Below are 18094 nucleotides of genomic sequence, written 5' to 3'. Positions count from 1 at the left end.
CGGCTGACTTTGAGCTGCCATCCGAATCGCATCTGGCTTTACCCCACTCAATTGCCGCCCCTTTTCCTTTCAAACCATGCTTACTCGAGTGACATATTCCATGCCGAAGCCCGCCACGAGGTTCGCAATGGCAAAAGCGTAAACCCACCCCGAAGACCCGGCCCAGCTCGGCAGAACGTTCCAGCGCGTCATGGCGACCAGCCCCGCCAGCGACGCCGCCAACCCCGCTACCGCGAAGGCGTAGTAGTACCCGCCCATCCCCACGAGCAGACCCAGCGCCCCCAGCAGCGCGACGATGGCGACGGTCAGCCCGACGAGGAGCCCCGCGATGTTGTCCCGGTAGCGGACTGCCATGCCCTTGACCCCCGACTTGAGGTCGTCGGCCGTGTCGGCGCGCGCGTAGACGGTGTCGTAGAAGACGACGAGCAGCGCGACGGCGGCCGACAGGCAGAGCGTCGGCCCCGCGAACGGCGGCGACAGGGCGGGCAGGCCGACGGAGTAGGCGGATAGGGTGACGGTGGAGGCCAGCGTGGTGCCCAGGATGACCTGCGCGAAGTCGGTGAAGCGCTTGCCGAACGGGTAGACCATGGCCAGCGCCACCGAGACGAGCGCGGCCCGGGTGCACTCGGGCGCCAGACAATAGTGCAAGGGTGCGAGGGCGGCGAGGACGAGGAAGAGGGAGTAGACGTGTCCATTTATGGTTGAGATGGCGCCGCGGGCGATAGGGCGGTGGCGGCACCGGGCCGTCTGGCGGTCGAAGTCCTGGTCGATGTTGTCGTTCCAGACGCAGCCCGCGCTGCGCCAGAAGAAGGTCCAGATCATCAGCACAGCGACGCGGTGGCCCAGGACTGCCCGAGGGACGGGCTCTTCCAGCACGGAGGAGGCGTACAGGAGGCCGACCAGGTGCGGGAAGGCGATCATGTAGATGCCGTGAGGCTGGTGCAGGCGGATGAGTTCGGCGTACGGGACCCATGACGACGGCAACATCGACAGGATTCCTGTCGTCGGGGGTACGTATTTCCCTTCTTTCTCCATGTTGGCGGCTTTGCTGGTTGTTGCCTCTCGTCGGGGTTGGCTGGGTTGGCTGGGTTGGCGAGCCATGCTTGGGAAATGGTAGGCGAAGTCTTGTGGTTTCGATTGCTGGTGAATGCCACACTGACAGGCTAACACCGGAAATTTTCAGCAATCTAGACCTACTTCTTGTAGATACATCATACCGTTTTGGTGACAGGTAATGATTCTCGCTGTTCGCGAGTGAGTTTCCCAGCCAAAGCATTCAATTGCCGGAGCATTCAATTCGCCGATACAGGGGTGTCATACATCCCACAACCGTTCCCCATCCATATCCACACTCGGCCTATTTCAACCTTCTGCCCAGTTAATCTCCCAAACGCACCGAGGAAAGCAGGCGATATTCCTTATGGAGCAATCTGATCGACTCGAGAGCTCCGCTGCTTTGATCGTTGCCAAACGCACAATCCACTACGCCATGCCTACTCCCACAGCATCCCACGATGGCCAGGTACCATCGACGACGGGAGAGGCTTCCCAGAAACACACGATATGGCCCTTCATCCGGGCCAAACTCGACCTCACATCGGACCAGCCACTCGACGATGGGGATGCCACCCGAGTCCAATCGCTCATCGAGCTGATTGACTTCAATCATGCCCACAACGCTTCGCACACGTTCTGCATACAGGCGAAGTCAGATGGCTCTCTGAGCCAGGTCACCCATGCCGAGTTCAAAGCAGCCGTGTCCAGATGCGCTACCTGGGCGGCTAATATCTTCGAGAATACCGTAGCCCCCGATGGTATTGCCAGAACTGACAAGGCCCCTGTGGCTCTTCTCATGGAAAGTGATGTTGGGTTGGTGATCCACGAGTTTGCCCTGATAAGCAATGGCACACCTCCTCTGGTCCTGTCTCCTCGCCTCCCTCTAATGGCGATGGAGGGACTGCTGAAGACCGTGGCTGCCAAAACGATAATTGTATCCCGGCGGCTCAGCATTGGTCTCAAGTCCGTGTTGGACGGATTGGCCTCGAAGGGCATCGCTGTCATCGTCAGCAATCCATACGAAGAATTCCTCCAACCCGGCGTCGGCGATGGCAATCTACCATCTCTCCCAAAGCCCAAGACGCTGGACGACACCATTCTGTTCCTCCACTCGTCGGGGTCCACAGGCCTGCCTAAGCCGATTCCCCTCACCCACCGCATGCTCCTGTCGGCCGTCAACTGCCACGAGTTCCACACCGAAGCGCAGGCCCAGGGACTCAACCTCACAACGCTCCCCATGTTCCACGGCTTCGGCCTCGTCGCCCCGGGCCTGTCCATGTCCGTCGGGAAAGCGACTCTCTTTCCCGCCAGCGACGGCATCCCCAATGCGCAGTCCATCTTGGAGCTCATCCGGAAGACCAACGCCAGGTCCATGATGACGGTCCCCTTTCTCCTCGATGACATCTGTAACCTTCCCGACCAGGAAGGCATCAAGGCCCTCGCCCACATGGACTTCGTCGGAACAGGCGGCGCGGCGCTCAGCTCTGGGGTGGGAGACAGACTTACCGCAGGGGGCGTCAAGTTGCTCAACTTCTACGGCGTCACCGAGACAGGTCCCCTGTCTCTCACGTTTGTCCCGACCGCTAATTACGACTGGCGTTTCTTCCGGCTGCGGAAAGACATCGATTTCAAGGTTGATGAGCTTGAGCCAAGGGGCAGCGAACGCAGGTTTCGGTTGACAGTCTTCACCTCCGGCAAAGAGGAGGGCTTCGAGATCGCTGACCAGCTCATCCGCAACGAGAAGCACCCAGATTTGGACTTTGCTGCTGTTGGCCGCGACGATGACATTATCGTACTGGCGACTGGCGAAAAGGCGGATCCTCTCATCCTCGAAAACATGTTGACTGAGGCTCCCACGGTGAAGTCTGCCGTGGCTTTTGGTGATAACCGATTCAATATCGGCGTCATTGTTGAGCCTCAGCAAGAGCTGAACACACCCGAAGCCGCCTCAACCTTTCGTGGGTTTGTGTGGGGCATTGTTGAAGCGGCAGGGCAGAAGATGGATAGCTCGGCCCGGGTCCCTTCTCCGGATGCTATCATCGTTGTACCGGCTGGCATGAGTGTTCCCCGGACTGACAAGGGCTCCATCGCCCGCAAAGAGGCGTACACCCTTTTTGCCAAGGAGATTGACCAGGTCTACAAAAAGCTTCTCCAGGCTGCCACCGAGGCTACCGGACCCCTGAATCTTGATAACCTCGAGGACAACTTGATGAGTATCGTCCGTCAGCATGTTGTGTTCCGGACTGCGACGCCGGACTGGAATGCGGGGAACAATCTGTTTGAGATGGGAATCGACTCCCTCCAGATCCAACAGCTGCGCAGGATCATCGTCGCTGCGGCGTCCAAGACTCCGGGCCTAGACGGCGTCGAACTCTCCAAATTGGTCCCTCCTCAGTTCATCTACCTGAACCCCACAGTCCGTGACATGGCAGCGGCCATCAACGAGAATTCAGTGGCCGAAGACCCGAATCTGGCGGATACCATCAAAGAGGCCATCAAAGAGGTCAACGAATGTGTTGACAAGTTCCGCCTCCCTCCACCAACTACAATCAATCATCGGCAACGCAACTCCTCAACACAGGCTGTCGTGTTATTGACCGGCAGCTCTGGCAGCCTCGGCTCACATTGCCTGGCGGAGCTGGCGCGCCGACCTAACGTGAAGCGGATAATCTGCCTCATCCGGAAGGAAGGGGGAACCAACGCCCAACCTATCCCAGGTGGGGCGTCATTCGACCGCAAGATCCTCAAGTCGAAGGGCATGGAGCTTCACGAAACGGAATGGGCCAAAGCGTCGACCATCGAAGTCGATCCGGCAGCCCACCATCTCGGTCTCAACCAGCACGCCTACGCCGGTCTTCAGAGCATGGTGACGCACATCATCCACGCCGCGTGGCCCATGAACTACCTCCTCCCGCTATGGTCGTTCCATCCCCAGTTCGTTTTCCTGAGAAACCTGCTGGAGCTTGCCGCCAATGGGTCCGGAGACAGGGCAACTCGCTTCCTGTTCATCTCCTCGATCGCCGCCGTCGCCCGAATCGGCCTCGAGAGCGGCGGCGCGCCGATTGCGGAAGCGCCCGTATCCCCCGACAGCGCGGCCTACGGCGTCGGGTACGCGGACGGCAAGCTGGTCTGCGAGAAGATCCTCGAGCAGGCGGCGCGGGACTATGCGGGACAGCTGGAGGTCGCTTCGGTCCGCTGCGGGCAGATGGCCGGCGCGAGGGCTTCGGGGGCGTGGAACGAGAAGGAGCAGATTCCCATGCTGCTCAAGACTGGGCAAAGTATGGGCAGCCTGCCCGTGCTACCCGGAGTAAGTCATGACATAACCTTTCTGTTCGTCATCTAGGTACCGACTAACTTTGACAATCAGACCCTATCATGGATTCCGGTTGATGATGCTGCATCCATCATCACCGACTTCGCCTTACTCCCGCACGAGAGACCGACAGTTCTGCATCTCGAGAACCCCACACGTCAGCCCTGGAGTGTCATGATGGGCTATCTGAGCAGTGAACTGGGTCTGCCAGTCCCAGTTACGCCGTTTGACGAGTGGTTAGGAGACGTCACGAACAGGGATAACAACGACGAAGATTACCCTGTCGAGCAGCTACACCTGTTTTTCAAGAGGTATTTTCAGACTGCTGCTTGTGGGCAAATTGTTTTGGACCCCCAGGTTGCTGTGAGTCTTTCGAGTCAATTGCTCAATTTAGGTACACTTGATGAGTCGGTAGTACATAGATACGTCAAGCGATGGAAAGTGGTTCGATACCTCAGCTGAGCTGAGATATAGATAAGCTGCTACGGTCTAATAACTCGACTCTTTCTATTCCAGTTACCTCTTTACTTGTAGTTCGCCCCTTCGTCCGGACCAATACCAGAGTATACATTCCCATGACGTAAAACACCCTCCGCTGACCATGGTATCATCTTGTCCTTAGGATAGAATACAATATTGATGTCCTTCAGCCAGTAAGTAACTTCGGACTTACTTGTCATCTCGAGCAGAGAATGCATACCCAAACCATCAGGTATTTCAAAATATACCCCACTTTCCATGGTGATAAGGAAACGACACACAAACAAATAGCTTTCGGGCAGTCCCGCCTCTCCATGGCCCCAATTCTTGTTGAAAAACGATGATAAATCATGATAAGGACGAGGCCTTGGTATTGCAGTCTTTCCTGGGTTCAGCACCATCATATTAGTCCCTCTCTCGTGTCCTTGATCCCGGCCATAAGAGCGCAAATGAACCATATTGAAGTTGTAGGCAAACAACAATATGGTGCAGTACAGCCTCTTTCCAGATCGGTTATCGATGGTGATTGAGCCCTCTTCGCCTAGTTCCACGTGGAAAGGCTGAGCGATACTTAGAGATCCCTCCATGAGATTTCTGTAGATGCGAGAAAAGTTCAATATATATCCTAGATGATCGGGAGCGTCCTGGAAATGACCATGGTTGAAGCGCAGGTACCGAATTGACTTTCCTTCTTTGAAGAAACTGTCTAGGCCGTCCAACTCAATGGCGCCTCCATCTTGATCGATGTACTTCACCATAACTCCGGACCGCGGATGCAGGTTTTCCCAGTCCTGCACGGAAATGGGAACACCTTTGATATTTCCAGAGACTCGTTTTGCGAGGCTCTCCCACAGAACTGACTCAAGGATGACATTTTCATTCTGGGAATCGACGAATACTTGAAGATCATCATCGGCAACCTCTTTAAGCAACATGACCCGCAACAGGGCGTATTGGCTCGGCCATGATCCACTTGACCTATCAATAACAAACGTCTCTGGTTTCTGGGCAAGACGCTGCGGCAAGTATTCCAGGGAGCAGGTTGTTTCACGCGGAGAGAGTGTGTCTCTTTTTGATTCTCCGAAAACACCATTGACCCGTGCTGTACTCGTAAAGGTGTGCACTCCTTCAACTGTGAATGTGATGGGAGGTTTGATCTGGAGACTTTTAAAGATTGTTCCCACTTTGACTCCATGGAGGTTCCCGGCGTAGAGTGTGGCTATTCGACCCACAACTTTGAGTACGGACACGGGTCCTGGTCTCTTCTCTTTAACCCCCAGGAACATATCTTTGGTTCTGTGCCCGTAAAAAGATAAAAACGGCTGTTGAGTCATGTGCTCAACAGTACTTAGCCGCTTTTCAAGGTGAAGATACAATGCTTTGTAAGCCTTCGTTTCTCCCATGTTCCATATTTCATGGATACATGTATAGAACTCGAAAGTGGAACGCCCGAAGACTCTGTCGTCTCTCGTGCACTCCAAGGCCGTTCCCAATTGGTCACAGCCAAGAAGATAAGGGATCTCAAGTAATCGGACATTTTCCTCAGATGTGCTTATGTAATGGTCTTGGTGCTCCCCTTGTTCCTGGAATGTGGTAGAATCGTTCAAACCATTGCATGGTATGCTGTTAAAATATGCAGCTCGAGCTGCACTCTTGTTGACCGGTTTCGAGTATCTCGTATTATAGTCGATGTAGGAGGTGTCGAAGAAGGCGAAAACATGCACTTCCTTGCTGCGTAGCTCTTGGAGACAGCCTAGTAGCTCGCTCACGCGGATTGCCGGCTCTCCAAGGCAGTAGTCCATGGGGAAAATAAACTTTTCTTGTATGAAACGCGTTGCTGTTGGCGTGGGTGGGTAAAGCAATGCACCACGCCCTGAGAAGTGGAAATAAAAAACGTCCCCTTTGCAAGCTTTCCTTGATAGCCTGTGGAACGCCTCCTTGATCGTTCTGAATGTTGGCTTATTATTGGTCTGATCTTCTCCACGTGACGAGATGAGCAATACCTTTTCGTGGAAGTCGAAATATCGCTCGAGAACGTCATCGGCCAGTTCAATATCATTAGCACAGCCACCCAAATCCCGCAGACGAGTCGGGGTGCCATCTTTGGATTTTCTCTGCCGGCCTGGGTGACCTTCGACATAGTGATCTACACCAACTAAGAGAGCATATCGGCGGACTCCGCCGATTATTGATGGGACATTAACCTTCATATTTGTGCTCCATGTTCTGACCATGGTGAAGATTCTTTCAATGTCAGGGTTGGATCTAGTTATCCCGCAATGGTCCGCACGTATCACTAGCGGTATGAAGCCTGGCAATGCAGCCCACTCCGGTGTCACTCTCTATCGAATATTCATTAGACAGAGGAAATATGGCAGAATAGATCAAAAAATTTACTTACAAGCTTGGTGACAGGGTCCGTTTCGAATGCGGAACAGCCAACGATCTTGACAATTGGCGGGGTTTTCGTCTGTTCGTGAGATACGTTCGAAAGCATGTCTCGAATACGATTTTGAAATTGCTTGATAATTGCAACGGATTCCTTGACGTCATCTGACCATTTCTCTTCGCTCGCTCTCTTAGCACATGGTATTTGGAGTCGTCGTGCACACATTATTGCCCATTCCCCAAGACCGGCAGGGAAGTGTGGTGTGCCAAGAAGGAATGCAAGTTGGTAGCGCTCCGCAAATATATCGAAAGAGGTCCCGGTGGGCTCTTTACCCTTCTGAGATAATGATATTGCAAGTGCCTGTATTTGAAATCGTCAGTCTATGTCCAGACATTACTAGTATAGATCGAAGGTCATACCTGCTCGTATATGAGACCCCCATAACCAACGGCTAGAATGATGATAGGTCGCCGAGACTTCGAGTCTTGTTTGATATCCTCCTGGATATCATCTTCCATGTCAGTGCCAGCCAGTGCATGACAGTTGTCGAAATGTTCTCCCAGCTTCTGTGAGAATCTTGTTCCATGTTCGCGTAATTGTCTATGATCGAGTAGATCCGACACTTTTTCCTTCCGATCAAGTCTGTATCCATAGGTGAGAACCTCCGCTTGCGGAAAAACTGTGCTGAGATTCTTCAGCCAAATGTTGCTCTCCACATTGTCTGGATAGTCCCCGTCGTTTGTGATCGACCATGTCTTATCGCGATCCTCGAGAATGTCATGGATCAACACGATGCTAAAATTGTCAAAATTAGGCTGAGACCTGCTAGAATGTATGAATGGGGGCTGGAAATGGGATCTACCTGATTGATGATTTCCTGGGTGAAACGTGAACTGCGAAGCCAGTTGGGAAAAGATTTTGGCTCTTATCAGAGGGTATCTGACTCTCTCTCTGGAGCTTTCTAGACAGTTTGCCCAATATGTCCGGCATCCTTGAAAAGGCAGGCGAATGCCGTTTGAAATGATACTTGATGTGAAACTGAACGAGGACTTTCCGATCGGGGCAAATGTTTAATGGCGTTTCCAAAGATCAAAAGAGACTTGAGTAGATATAATAGCGGATAGATGTTGAAAAACGTCGGGTTGAACGCGAGCTATTGTTCCCCACTTTGGGATGACGTGTTGTTCGCTGACGTGATCCAGAAATGTTTGGACAGATATATCATATCCCGGTGATCGTTCTTAGTTGGAGCTCTGTTCAAGATTAAAAGGATAGTCACTGACATCGGATTGAAAGCTGAAGCAGATGAAGAAGAAGTTGTTCTCTGGAGTCTCACCATCCTGAAATGGTGTGGTAGATGCAGCACGGAGATGAAAGTCCGGACTCACGTATCTCTACAATTCAGGCTGGTGATACAAGTGAGATTCGCAGATGACCCCTCTCGTTTTGTGTGGTGTGGATGGCGGCCCAAGGATGCCTTGGCTGTGCAATTAAACCCTGTCAACCTCCTGCTTTCCGCATAAGGTCATCCCTGGTGGTTTATGCATGTCCGCTTTTGATTGATTTGTGGCCAGCCTACACTGGCTTTGGTTATGGCTTCAACTTGATTTAAAGCGTCTCGCGCTTGATCGCCTTTGTGTAACTAAAATGGGTTCGTAGACAATAATTACTGTGGTCGGAAAGCGCTTGCTGCCCGGAAGTCAAAAGTGAAAGGGCTAGTAGGTCGGTGAAGACAGTGCCATCGGTCTGCTGCAGGTTGAAATATTTAATAGAAAGTAGGAGTCATGCGTGCATTTTGGATGCTTCTCGGCCTGTAGACTGTAGGGCATTGCCGCCATGGCTTGTTTGCCCTTCCTAGGTACTGATTCGACCGTTTAGCAGGCCGCATGCAGGCTGCGCTGAGCCACCGCACCATTTTGGAGAGATATGCAGCTTCGTGTCGTACCAAGACGACGCGACCCCGCCTTGGTGGCTTTGGGCTAACTGCCGAATGCTTCCATGATTCCTGTGCCATTTTGTGGGAGCACTTCCACGAATATGACTAGGTATCGACGTACTTTGAATTAGAAACTGTTGCCATCTTATCCATAATCATCATATTGAATGCTGGTCTCGCCTATGATGTCGAAAGCCAGGTTCATCATTGCCTGTGATGGTACAGCATGTTCTGAGTATCTTGGTAACGATAAGAGCCCCCTTACCAATGTTTCCCGGATCACCCGTGCGATTAAAAGTCGTGATGAGCGAAGCGGACAAGAATGCCGTCAGATAGCGGTTTACCTTCCCGGAATCGGCACCGATGAGGGTAACCTGTTCAACAGGAGCAACCAAGCCATTGGACAAGGTATTTGCACCGCACTCTTCGTGGTATACTAATTATTCAAGTCGATTTCATGTTCCCATAGAGGCTGAATGGTACTGACCCTTCGATATAAGGATTAAACAGTTTGATTTTGAAGGGATACACGTTTCTGTCTGATAACTGGGAGGAGGGTGACGAGATTATCCTCATTGGCTACTCAAGAGGTGCATTCGCCATGAGATGCCTTGCGGACTTCGTTATTCATCGCGGTATCATGCCGCAACAGAATCTGCACACGCTGCCTAACAATTTCAAAGAGTGGATAGAAGGCGGAAGTGACTGTGGTGATGTTAGGCCGCGCTCCGGGATCAAGATCAAAGTCTGTGCACTTTGGGACACAGTCGCCTCCATGGGCTCGCCACTTGCCCCTGAGAACCAACTGGGCAGGTTCTCTTTTGCCCACTCTGACCTACTGGAGGACATAGAGTATGCGTTCCAAGCTTTGTCTCTTCATGAACGCCGCCGCCATTTCCGTCCAATAGTGTGGAGGTACTTGAATCCAGTGGGCAACGAATACAGCAAAAACCTGGAACAGTGCTGGTTTGCTGGATACCACAACGATGTTGGTGGGAACGGCGAGAAAGGAGTATTGGCACACTTCGCCCTCGCCTGGCTTATTGCCAAATTGGAACCTTATGTGGCCATCTCACATGAGACGCTTTGGGACGGCCTGCTTCCGATCAATGCCTGGAAAAGGTCCCGTGGAGGTATGTCAATCAACTTCAACATTTTAGTTCCTTTGATTATGTACCAAGTAGATTTGGTACTTTCCTGAGGCACGCGAAGTCCAGTTGTTCACGTTCCCACTTATTCTCACATGGAGCTTCTCCGGGTGTCCTGACATATCAAGTTCCAGAACGGCTTGGAATAATAGACTCTAGGCAACACATTCACAGACTCTACCCGCCACTGTACAGACATCCATGCTGTCAGTTCCAGATTCCAACTGGTATCGAGGTTCACCAAAGGCCAATTCAGCCCGACAGGTCAAGGGAGCAAATCCATTTCTCCGCGGAATTATTGCATCAATGCAATGCCATGAAAAGACTTGTTCAATTGAAGGGAGTTCATTCAGGGAATGGCTTCAAACGTCAAAGAACACCTGGCGATCGTCGGTTCTCGTCTTTCTACTCCCCAGAACAGTCCGGTCAACTGTTTCGGCGGGTTCAGTGGATTCGTCGTGTCTTACGACCTCCGTCACTTGACAGACCAGAAACTTACGAGGTCGACGAACAGGAGCTGTGTGAGCTCGAAAGGACAATATTGAAATCGTGGGCAGACATTCAGAACAATGCCCTTTTTGATCAAGCCGGAATTGGGGACCCTGAACGCGAAAATTCTTACATCGCGTTGCTTCTCAGCTACCTGGAACATTATGTATAACTTGTGTTTCAATTTCAACTACATACGCACCCATCAAACTAGTGGTACCAGCGGAGATAACGACAGCACCCAGGTAGAGAGAAGCAAGCAGAAACCAATCGTCTAGTTACAGTGATTGCTCGAGGGTGAGAATTGGCAGACGTGGAATAGGTGGATCTTCTGCATTTTTTCTTGCATCTGAAAGCTCATAGTCTTGAATATATTGTCCTCGCAACTGTGAAGTATATCCCTGTTATGAACACGCCCAATCCCAAGGTACCCATTGAGATGTGACGTTAGGAGTCTTAAGCTGTTCACAGCATGTTGAACTACATAATGTGAATGCTACAAGTCCACACTGAGGGTAGCGTCCTCGAACTACTGCAACAAGAACTCATAAGCTGGTTCAATGTAAAGCTTCCACCCCTCGCTGCCCGGTGCCAGATCCAGATCAAAGATGTGCTTAGCCCCTTTCACAGACAGCAAGCCCCCTCTAACGCCCTGCTGCTCCATCTCCTGCGCAAACTCCACCCCCTTATCAAATGGCGCGATCTCATCGTGGTCCCCAAAGACCAGGCACGTCGGCGTGCGGTAGTTGCCGCGGCGCAGGTGCGCGAGCGGGCTGAAAGCGGCGGCGCGCTTCGCGTTCGGGTAAGGAAGCTCTTCGTCGTTCAGGGGGTTGTTGTTGAAGAGGAGCGACATGCCTCGGTCTTCTTTGATGAGGGCGAGGACGAGCTCGGAGCGTGGGTCGCCCGGTTTGACCCAGCCGAGCTTTGTGGTGTCGGTTTCGTTGTTGACGACGTGCTGGGTGGTCTGGTATAAGACAGATGACAAATTGTCAGAACGAGCTTCAGGGACATGAGGAAATATCAGCAGGGACAAGACTTACCGGTTCGATCGTGAGACTGTTTCGTATCTCTTTGAGGGACATGGTTCGATTCGCATGGTCGTGACCCATGTTTGTCGGTTCTGGTTTCAGTGTTAGCCCCTTGATGTAGCAGTTAGGGGGTAAAGTAGAACAAGCAGACGACAAACCTTTCGGGTCATACTCCACCGGACAATAGAAGCTCAAAATGGCCGTCGGAGGGTAAATGCCGGCCTCAGTCGAGGTCCAGGCCGTTGTCATGGCGAGAGTGCCGCCAGTAGACCACCCAACAACCACGTATCGAGGGCGATCGATGATGATCCCTTTGGACTCCATGATGGCAGGCAGGTCTCTCTGCGCCCAGATGCACGCATCTCGAACATCTCCCATGGCTCCGTCCAGGACATTGATCTGCGGACACAGTCGGTAGTCCAGGCTGACAGGTAGTATGCCATTTGCCAGCAAATGCTTCGTCTGGCGTGGCCTTACAGCCCTTCGTGAAAGGGTCAAGTGGCCGCCGCCGTGTATCATGAGAGCTTGGAAATCCAACACGTCAGCCCCGTTTCTCATCCAAATGGCTTAGGGGTTTGGTACTGACCTACGCACATTGGGTGGGTGGGTGGTTTGGTTGGGACATAGACATCGGCTACGATATCAATCCCGTCGAGCTTCTTGTAGACATGCGGTTCGACATTATAACGGGACTCAAGCGCAGTCTTTGGCCTGACCCAACTCATTCCCTTGCCACCGATATCGAAACGACTCTGTGACGGTACTACTGACGTAAGCGGACTTCCCTCTAGTCCTCCAGCTTCGCTTCCGGAAAGGGGTGTCGTCAGGGTAGTGTTGCGTCCGGACTGGTATTGGCTGGAGGTGCTGCTGCTCGACGGGGTCAGAAGTCTTAGCAAAGAATGCAGAGTTTCTGAACCTAGATCTACCATGTCCATCTTCAACCCGAGCTTGGCGTCGATCTCATCCGCCAACTCTATCGATGCCAAAGAGTCCAGGCCCAAGCTACATAGCGTGGCATCGGGTTCCATGTCCTCAACAATCACTCCAGTATAGGAAGATACAAGTGATTTGAGCGTTGACTCGACAGAATCTGTGCCTAGTGACTCGTCCAGGTTGTCTTTCGACGCCGTAGTAAAGCCGAGTTGTTTGCCAGCCAACGGCTGACTGCCTTGTAGATTCAACGTGGGGTTTGAGAAGGAAGTCTTCTCCTGCATCTCGGCTGCGGGCTTCGTGCAACTTGTCGTTGGGTTTGCCGCCTCCAATAGACGTTCCATACTAGCAGCGGCGACCCTCATGAATTGTATATCCGTCGCAGAGAACACCAATTCCCCCTTTTCGGACAGAACCTGGACGTCTCCGGTTGTCGTCTTGGTGTCGAGCATCGAGTAAGTAGCATATGCAGTCCAGCAGTGAGGCATGTTGAAGTCTACTGGCGAAAGCCGCATTTTGCCGATGCTGGACGCAACGTAGATCATGTCGTCTTCCCCGGTCGACTCAAGACTCTTGTTGTGATTGACGAGTAGGCCGAGAACCTGGATGAATGTGTCTAGCGTTATAGCATCATAGAAATCCACAACCGAGCTCTCGGCAACCGGGAACGACGTCTTGGGAACTTGGATCCGCGCCACTGCTTCTATTGATCCCAAAGTGATGTTGAGAATGCCCTGCATCAGGCCGGCGTACTCGACCACTCGTGAGAAAAGGCGATAGGCCGTGGCCGACTTGAAGGTCTCAGAGTCTTTCTTATTTCGTAGGTTTGTGAATTTCCTCATGAGAAATTGGCCGTCTGGCTGGTGGCCAGCGGCTGGCGCCATTATATCCACGGAGCCCTCGGCGTGGGTGGAATTGCGAGGCGAAGATTGAACACTAAGATGCCAAGTCCCCGGCCTTTCGGTTGGACGAGGAGTCAAAGTTAATCCCACTTGCAGGTTTGAATCGCACCCGAGTGGTCTGCTGAATACGGTATCCCAGAACGTGATGGTGGTTCCCCTGACCGTAGTCCCCAGAAGGTCCAGGGCCATGACTGCAGCCTCCATGTACACCGAGGCAGGGCAAAGTGGTTTCCCGCGCACAGAGTGACCCTCAACGATCTTGATGAAGCGTTGGGTGTTTGTGTGTAGCCGGAAGCAGTGGTTGTCCGGATCACCACTGGTTTGGCCATGATATGAGACCAGCCGTGGTGGTAGTCTGTTCTGCGATTCGAGGCAGTCCAACGTGCCTTTTTTCATATGTTTCACTTTCTTATGCTCCTCCACGGCGCGGTCGACGTGGTCCAGCCTGTACTTCGGGCGGTCGAAGCTGTAGGGTAGCAGCCGAACAGGACGCAAGCCACTCTCCGCCGGAGTCAGAAATCGCCAGTCCGTAATGGAGATCCCTTCGCGCCATAGTTCCCTGACTGCTACCTCGGGCGTTGAGACGGATTGAAAAGTGTGTATACGTGGAGTCGCCACCGCCTTCTTGGTCATGGAGGCTATCGGCGTGCCGAGACCCGCTTCTAGCCAGATGCAGGGGGATAGACGTTTCTCTAAGCGACGAACTGCCTCCAAGAAGTACACAGGTTTCCTGGCATGTTTGACGAGATAACTCGTCTCGCGATCGTGTCCAAACGCGACGGGCTCCTCGGTGCTGGTCTCGATCGGGATCGTGGGCTCCCGAAATGTAATCCGTTTCTCGACTTCGGACAGTTCCTCCAGGAGGGGCTCTGTGAGGCGGGAGTGGAAACCATGGGTGACATCGATACGGTGATAACGGATAGGCTGGGGACGGTTGATGCGATCTAATACCTCCACCGTCCTTCGAATGTCCTCTACCGAGCCAACGACGACGATACTTGTGGTACTGTTGTAGCATGCGATCTCCAGTCCCTGTCCAGTGGGAGATGATTCCTTGACTGCTACCATGATATCATGAACCGTGTGGATATTTGCATGGATGGCTACCATGCCTCCCGTCTCGGCGCCAAACTTGCTCTTGATGAGCTCTGCCCGGGCGTAAACGGCCCGCAGCATGTCTTCCAAGGAGAGCACCCCGGAAACGGCCAGTGCGGCGAGCTCACCCAGGCTATGACCGATGACTCCCGCTACCTCGAGACCTCCCTCGATCCAGCAAATGGCGCTTGCGTACTGTACTGCGACAATGCCGCATTGTAATACGCTGGTATCCGAAATGGGATTGGTTTGGTGTAATGCTGTCATGATGTCAGGGCATCCGAGATCCAGCAGTATACGGTTGCAGGACCTGAGATGGTGTGCGAAGCGGGGGTTCCCCTTTAGTATCAAGGGATCGAGACCGATCTTGGTACTACTCTGGCCAGAGAATAACAAGACGACCTTCTTCGTAGACTTGGGACGGGGAACGATGTGCTGTGCGCTGAGGCCCCGGAGCTGGTCGACGAGGTCATCTAAATCACTCACCAGCGCGGACCAGCCAAAGCGGTGGTGCTTCCGGCGCTGACTGAGCGTGTATGCCACATTGCCGAGGCTGAATTCGAGCCTGCGGTTCGACAGGTAATTGGCCAAGTTTTCGGCTTGCCTTAAAAGGCTCTCCGGTGTGGCCGCACTGAGTAGGATTGGGTACTTCAAGGTTGGCACACATGTCGTCTGGGTTTCCCCTCGCCACTCGGTACACAATAGCGCGGAGTTACTGCCAGAGGCGCCATAGCTGCTGATGCAAGCTATCCGCCGTTTCTGATCACTCCACCGTGTTAGATTAGTAGGAATGACGATGTTATCAGGCTCAAGAGGTGGGATGTTGTGGTTAAGTATCTTGAAGCCTCGTAGGGGTGGAATGCCTCCATGACGCAGCATGGCAAGCACCTTGAGAAGGCCTGCTACACCTGCTGCCGTCTCGCTGTGCCCTATATTGGACTTCAGAGAGCCAATATAGAGTGGATTCTTTCGTTGAGCCCCACCAAAAACTTCGCGGATACTGGCCATCTCGATAGGATCGCCTACGCGCGTTCCTGTCCCGTGAGCCTCCATATACGAGACATCGTCAGGGACCAGGCCCGACCTCTTCAGAAGAGTTCTATAGAGGGCTTTCTGACACGTTCCGTCGGGAACCGTGATGCCCGGCGCATGGACGCCACCCTGATTCGTAGCAACAGCAGGGATCACACCCATGATGTCATCTCCATCCGCGACGGCGTGGCGGAGGGGCTTGAGAACCACAAGACAGACACCATCGGCACGGCAGTACCCATCAGCAGATTCGTCGAACGGCTTACATTGTCCAGTTGGGCTGAGAAACCCTGCTTTGGCGAGGTCGAAGTAGTTGTGCACGCCCGTGATGATGTTGACGCCGCCCGCCAGCGCCATGGTGCACTCGCCTGCCTGGATGGCCCTGCAAGCCCGGTGAACAGCCACCAACGAAGCGGAGCACGCCGTGTCGATCACCTCGGAGGGCCCCGTCCAGCCGAAGTGGTAGCTGATCTTGCCCGACAGGAAGGCCCGGATGGTGCTGGTCGCAGTGAAGGCAGAGGGTGAGTAGGCACTTGTGTTCTCCAGATACTCTCTGTAGCTAGCGCCAATAAAGCAACCTATCGGGTCCCCGCGCTCGCGCTGGTGGCCATGCAGATAGCCGCTGGAGTCCATGGCTTGGAAGGCCGTTTCTAGAAGAAGGCGTTGTTGCGGGTCCATGTGAGCAGCCTCACGCGGGCTGATGCCGAAGAAGGTGTGGTCAAAGGCATCGACATCGTCGATGAAGTTACCGTAGAAACCCCGCTTCTCTATCCAAGCCGGATCTTGGATTGCACGGTAAGCTTGTTTCGGGTCGCACCTCTCTGGTCGGAGCTTCTCTAGTCTGCTTTTCCCTGGGAGATGATGTCCCACAGGTCCTCGAGATTGTTGGCACCGGGCAGACGGCAGCCAGCGCCAACGATAGCAACGGCATCATCGGGGAATTCATTCTGCTCCTCTAGACCCTGTTCATTAGCTGAGCGCGAATCCGAGGCGATCGATGGTGGTGTGTTTGACGCCATTATGTTAGGCTTATCTCCTCAGTCATACGCGACCACTTCGGCCGCGGAAGAAAGCCTGCTATTTCACAATCAAAAGGGGATCTTCCGGGGCGATGCGAGGTTCTGGAAGTTATTTATGAGAATTCGCCGAAACAAGTGCGATGTGTTGCGGATTCGGTCAATTACTCACTCTTGCTGGCTCAGTGTCAGGGGTTGCGCAGCCCACAATTGTAGACCAACTGGGTTATTGAATGAACACATCTAGCATTCAAGGCCAGAAACCAATCTAGAGACTCGAAAAATAGTGGAAACAATTCCCAGCTGAGGTTTGTGTCAAGCAGCATTGCTTTGTGCGCATATGACAACTCGGGGACACATTGTGTTTCTGCATTGGCCTTGGTTATCCAGTTGCCACTCGTTGCGAAGGTCATTCCGCCTGACCTGCTCAGCTTCCACAGGGAACAGCTGTCTTCATCGGGGACTGCTCTGTTCCTTGTCCACGACTGCTGGAGTTACATAGACTGACTATCTTATCTGCACTCATGGCAGAGCAGTGACTGTTGAGGCAGAAGAGGCTTCGCGCATCGCCAATTCGTCCACCACACGCCGTTCAAGAATCTAGATTCAAATGTTTGCGATTCAACGACACTGAGAATTTTGACGTCATCTATTTCTATGGGAGTTGCTGGTATAGCCGGTTCAGGGGTCACCAGCAATGCCTAAAAGGGGCGTCACGTGCATGTAATGCACGGACCACTTAAACAATCGTTCAAGAGCCCATTCGAAGAAATCAGTACTATCCATCATCTTCTACCTTACATGGCTCGAGTGGTTGAGTTTAGAAGTGCACACCTACGTAGAATGGTGTGCCCGATCAGTCAGTGCGTATACCAAGTGAAGCACCTACGTGAAGCGATATCAAGAGTCGCTAGTGTCACATCTGATCCAGGACACCATACGTGTAATAATAACGTGAAGAGCGACTAACGCTGGCTCGTAATCAGAGGCAAAAGACCAGACAGGTAAGACTTTTCCAACGTAACACATATAGTTCATTGTACTATTATGCATATTCTCTGGATTTCAATAATCTTTTGTGGAATGGAAACAAGTCTATTACCACAAACGCCAAATTACAGCTGCACGCTTCTTCGCCCAGCAGCATATGGTGACATTGGAGAGTGAAAAGAAAAAGAGGCAACAAGGCAGCCAGAATATGCAAGCCAAATGTCACCCACATCATTGCCATAGAGCGTCCCATATGTGGGGGATCCGCCCTACTCCAACTTTTCTTCAGC

The 18094-nt window shown here is 52.8% G+C and overlaps 5 protein-coding genes across 5 annotated transcripts; 2 read left to right on the top strand and 3 right to left on the bottom strand.

Annotated features, from left to right (window-relative positions):
- Positions 1-69: 69 nt before the first annotated feature.
- Positions 70-1035, bottom strand: PG985_014732 (4-hydroxybenzoate polyprenyl transferase; the record flags this gene model as incomplete). Its single annotated transcript, XM_066834498.1, has 1 exon — positions 70-1035. One exon carries the CDS (start codon positions 1033-1035, stop codon positions 70-72), a length of 966 nt encoding a protein of 321 aa, XP_066679238.1.
- Positions 1036-1420: 385 nt separating this feature from the next.
- PG985_014731 (uncharacterized protein) lies at positions 1421-4847 on the top strand (the record flags this gene model as incomplete). Its single annotated transcript, XM_066834497.1, has 3 exons — positions 1421-4363; positions 4424-4732; positions 4785-4847. 3 exons carry the CDS (start codon positions 1421-1423, stop codon positions 4845-4847), a joined length of 3315 nt encoding a protein of 1104 aa, XP_066679237.1.
- Positions 4848-4893: 46 nt separating this feature from the next.
- PG985_014730 (caspase domain-containing protein) lies at positions 4894-8577 on the bottom strand (the record flags this gene model as incomplete). Its single annotated transcript, XM_066834496.1, has 4 exons — positions 4894-7191; positions 7251-7598; positions 7658-8033; positions 8522-8577. The coding sequence occupies 4 exons, from the start codon at positions 8575-8577 to the stop codon at positions 4894-4896; spliced, it is 3078 nt and encodes a 1025-aa protein (XP_066679236.1).
- A 782-nt stretch (positions 8578-9359) lies between these two features.
- PG985_014729 (uncharacterized protein) lies at positions 9360-10375 on the top strand (the record flags this gene model as incomplete). The annotated part of the gene is made up of 3 exons (XM_066834495.1): positions 9360-9582; positions 9675-10307; positions 10359-10375. 3 exons carry the CDS (start codon positions 9360-9362, stop codon positions 10373-10375), a joined length of 873 nt encoding a protein of 290 aa, XP_066679235.1.
- A 965-nt stretch (positions 10376-11340) lies between these two features.
- PG985_014728 (uncharacterized protein) lies at positions 11341-16817 on the bottom strand (the record flags this gene model as incomplete). Its single annotated transcript, XM_066834494.1, has 5 exons — positions 11341-11775; positions 11852-11931; positions 11998-12392; positions 12434-16649; positions 16700-16817. 5 exons carry the CDS (start codon positions 16815-16817, stop codon positions 11341-11343), a joined length of 5244 nt encoding a protein of 1747 aa, XP_066679234.1.
- Positions 16818-18094: the final 1277 nt, after the last annotated feature.

This window comes from Apiospora marii (genome assembly GCF_038362585.1).
Source record: "Apiospora marii strain CBS 49790 chromosome Unknown utg000011l_segment0_segment0, whole genome shotgun sequence".
NCBI lineage: Eukaryota > Fungi > Ascomycota > Sordariomycetes > Amphisphaeriales > Apiosporaceae > Apiospora > Apiospora marii.
Note: the sequence above shows the minus strand (reverse complement) of the source record. Positions and strands in the feature narration are given on the sequence as shown.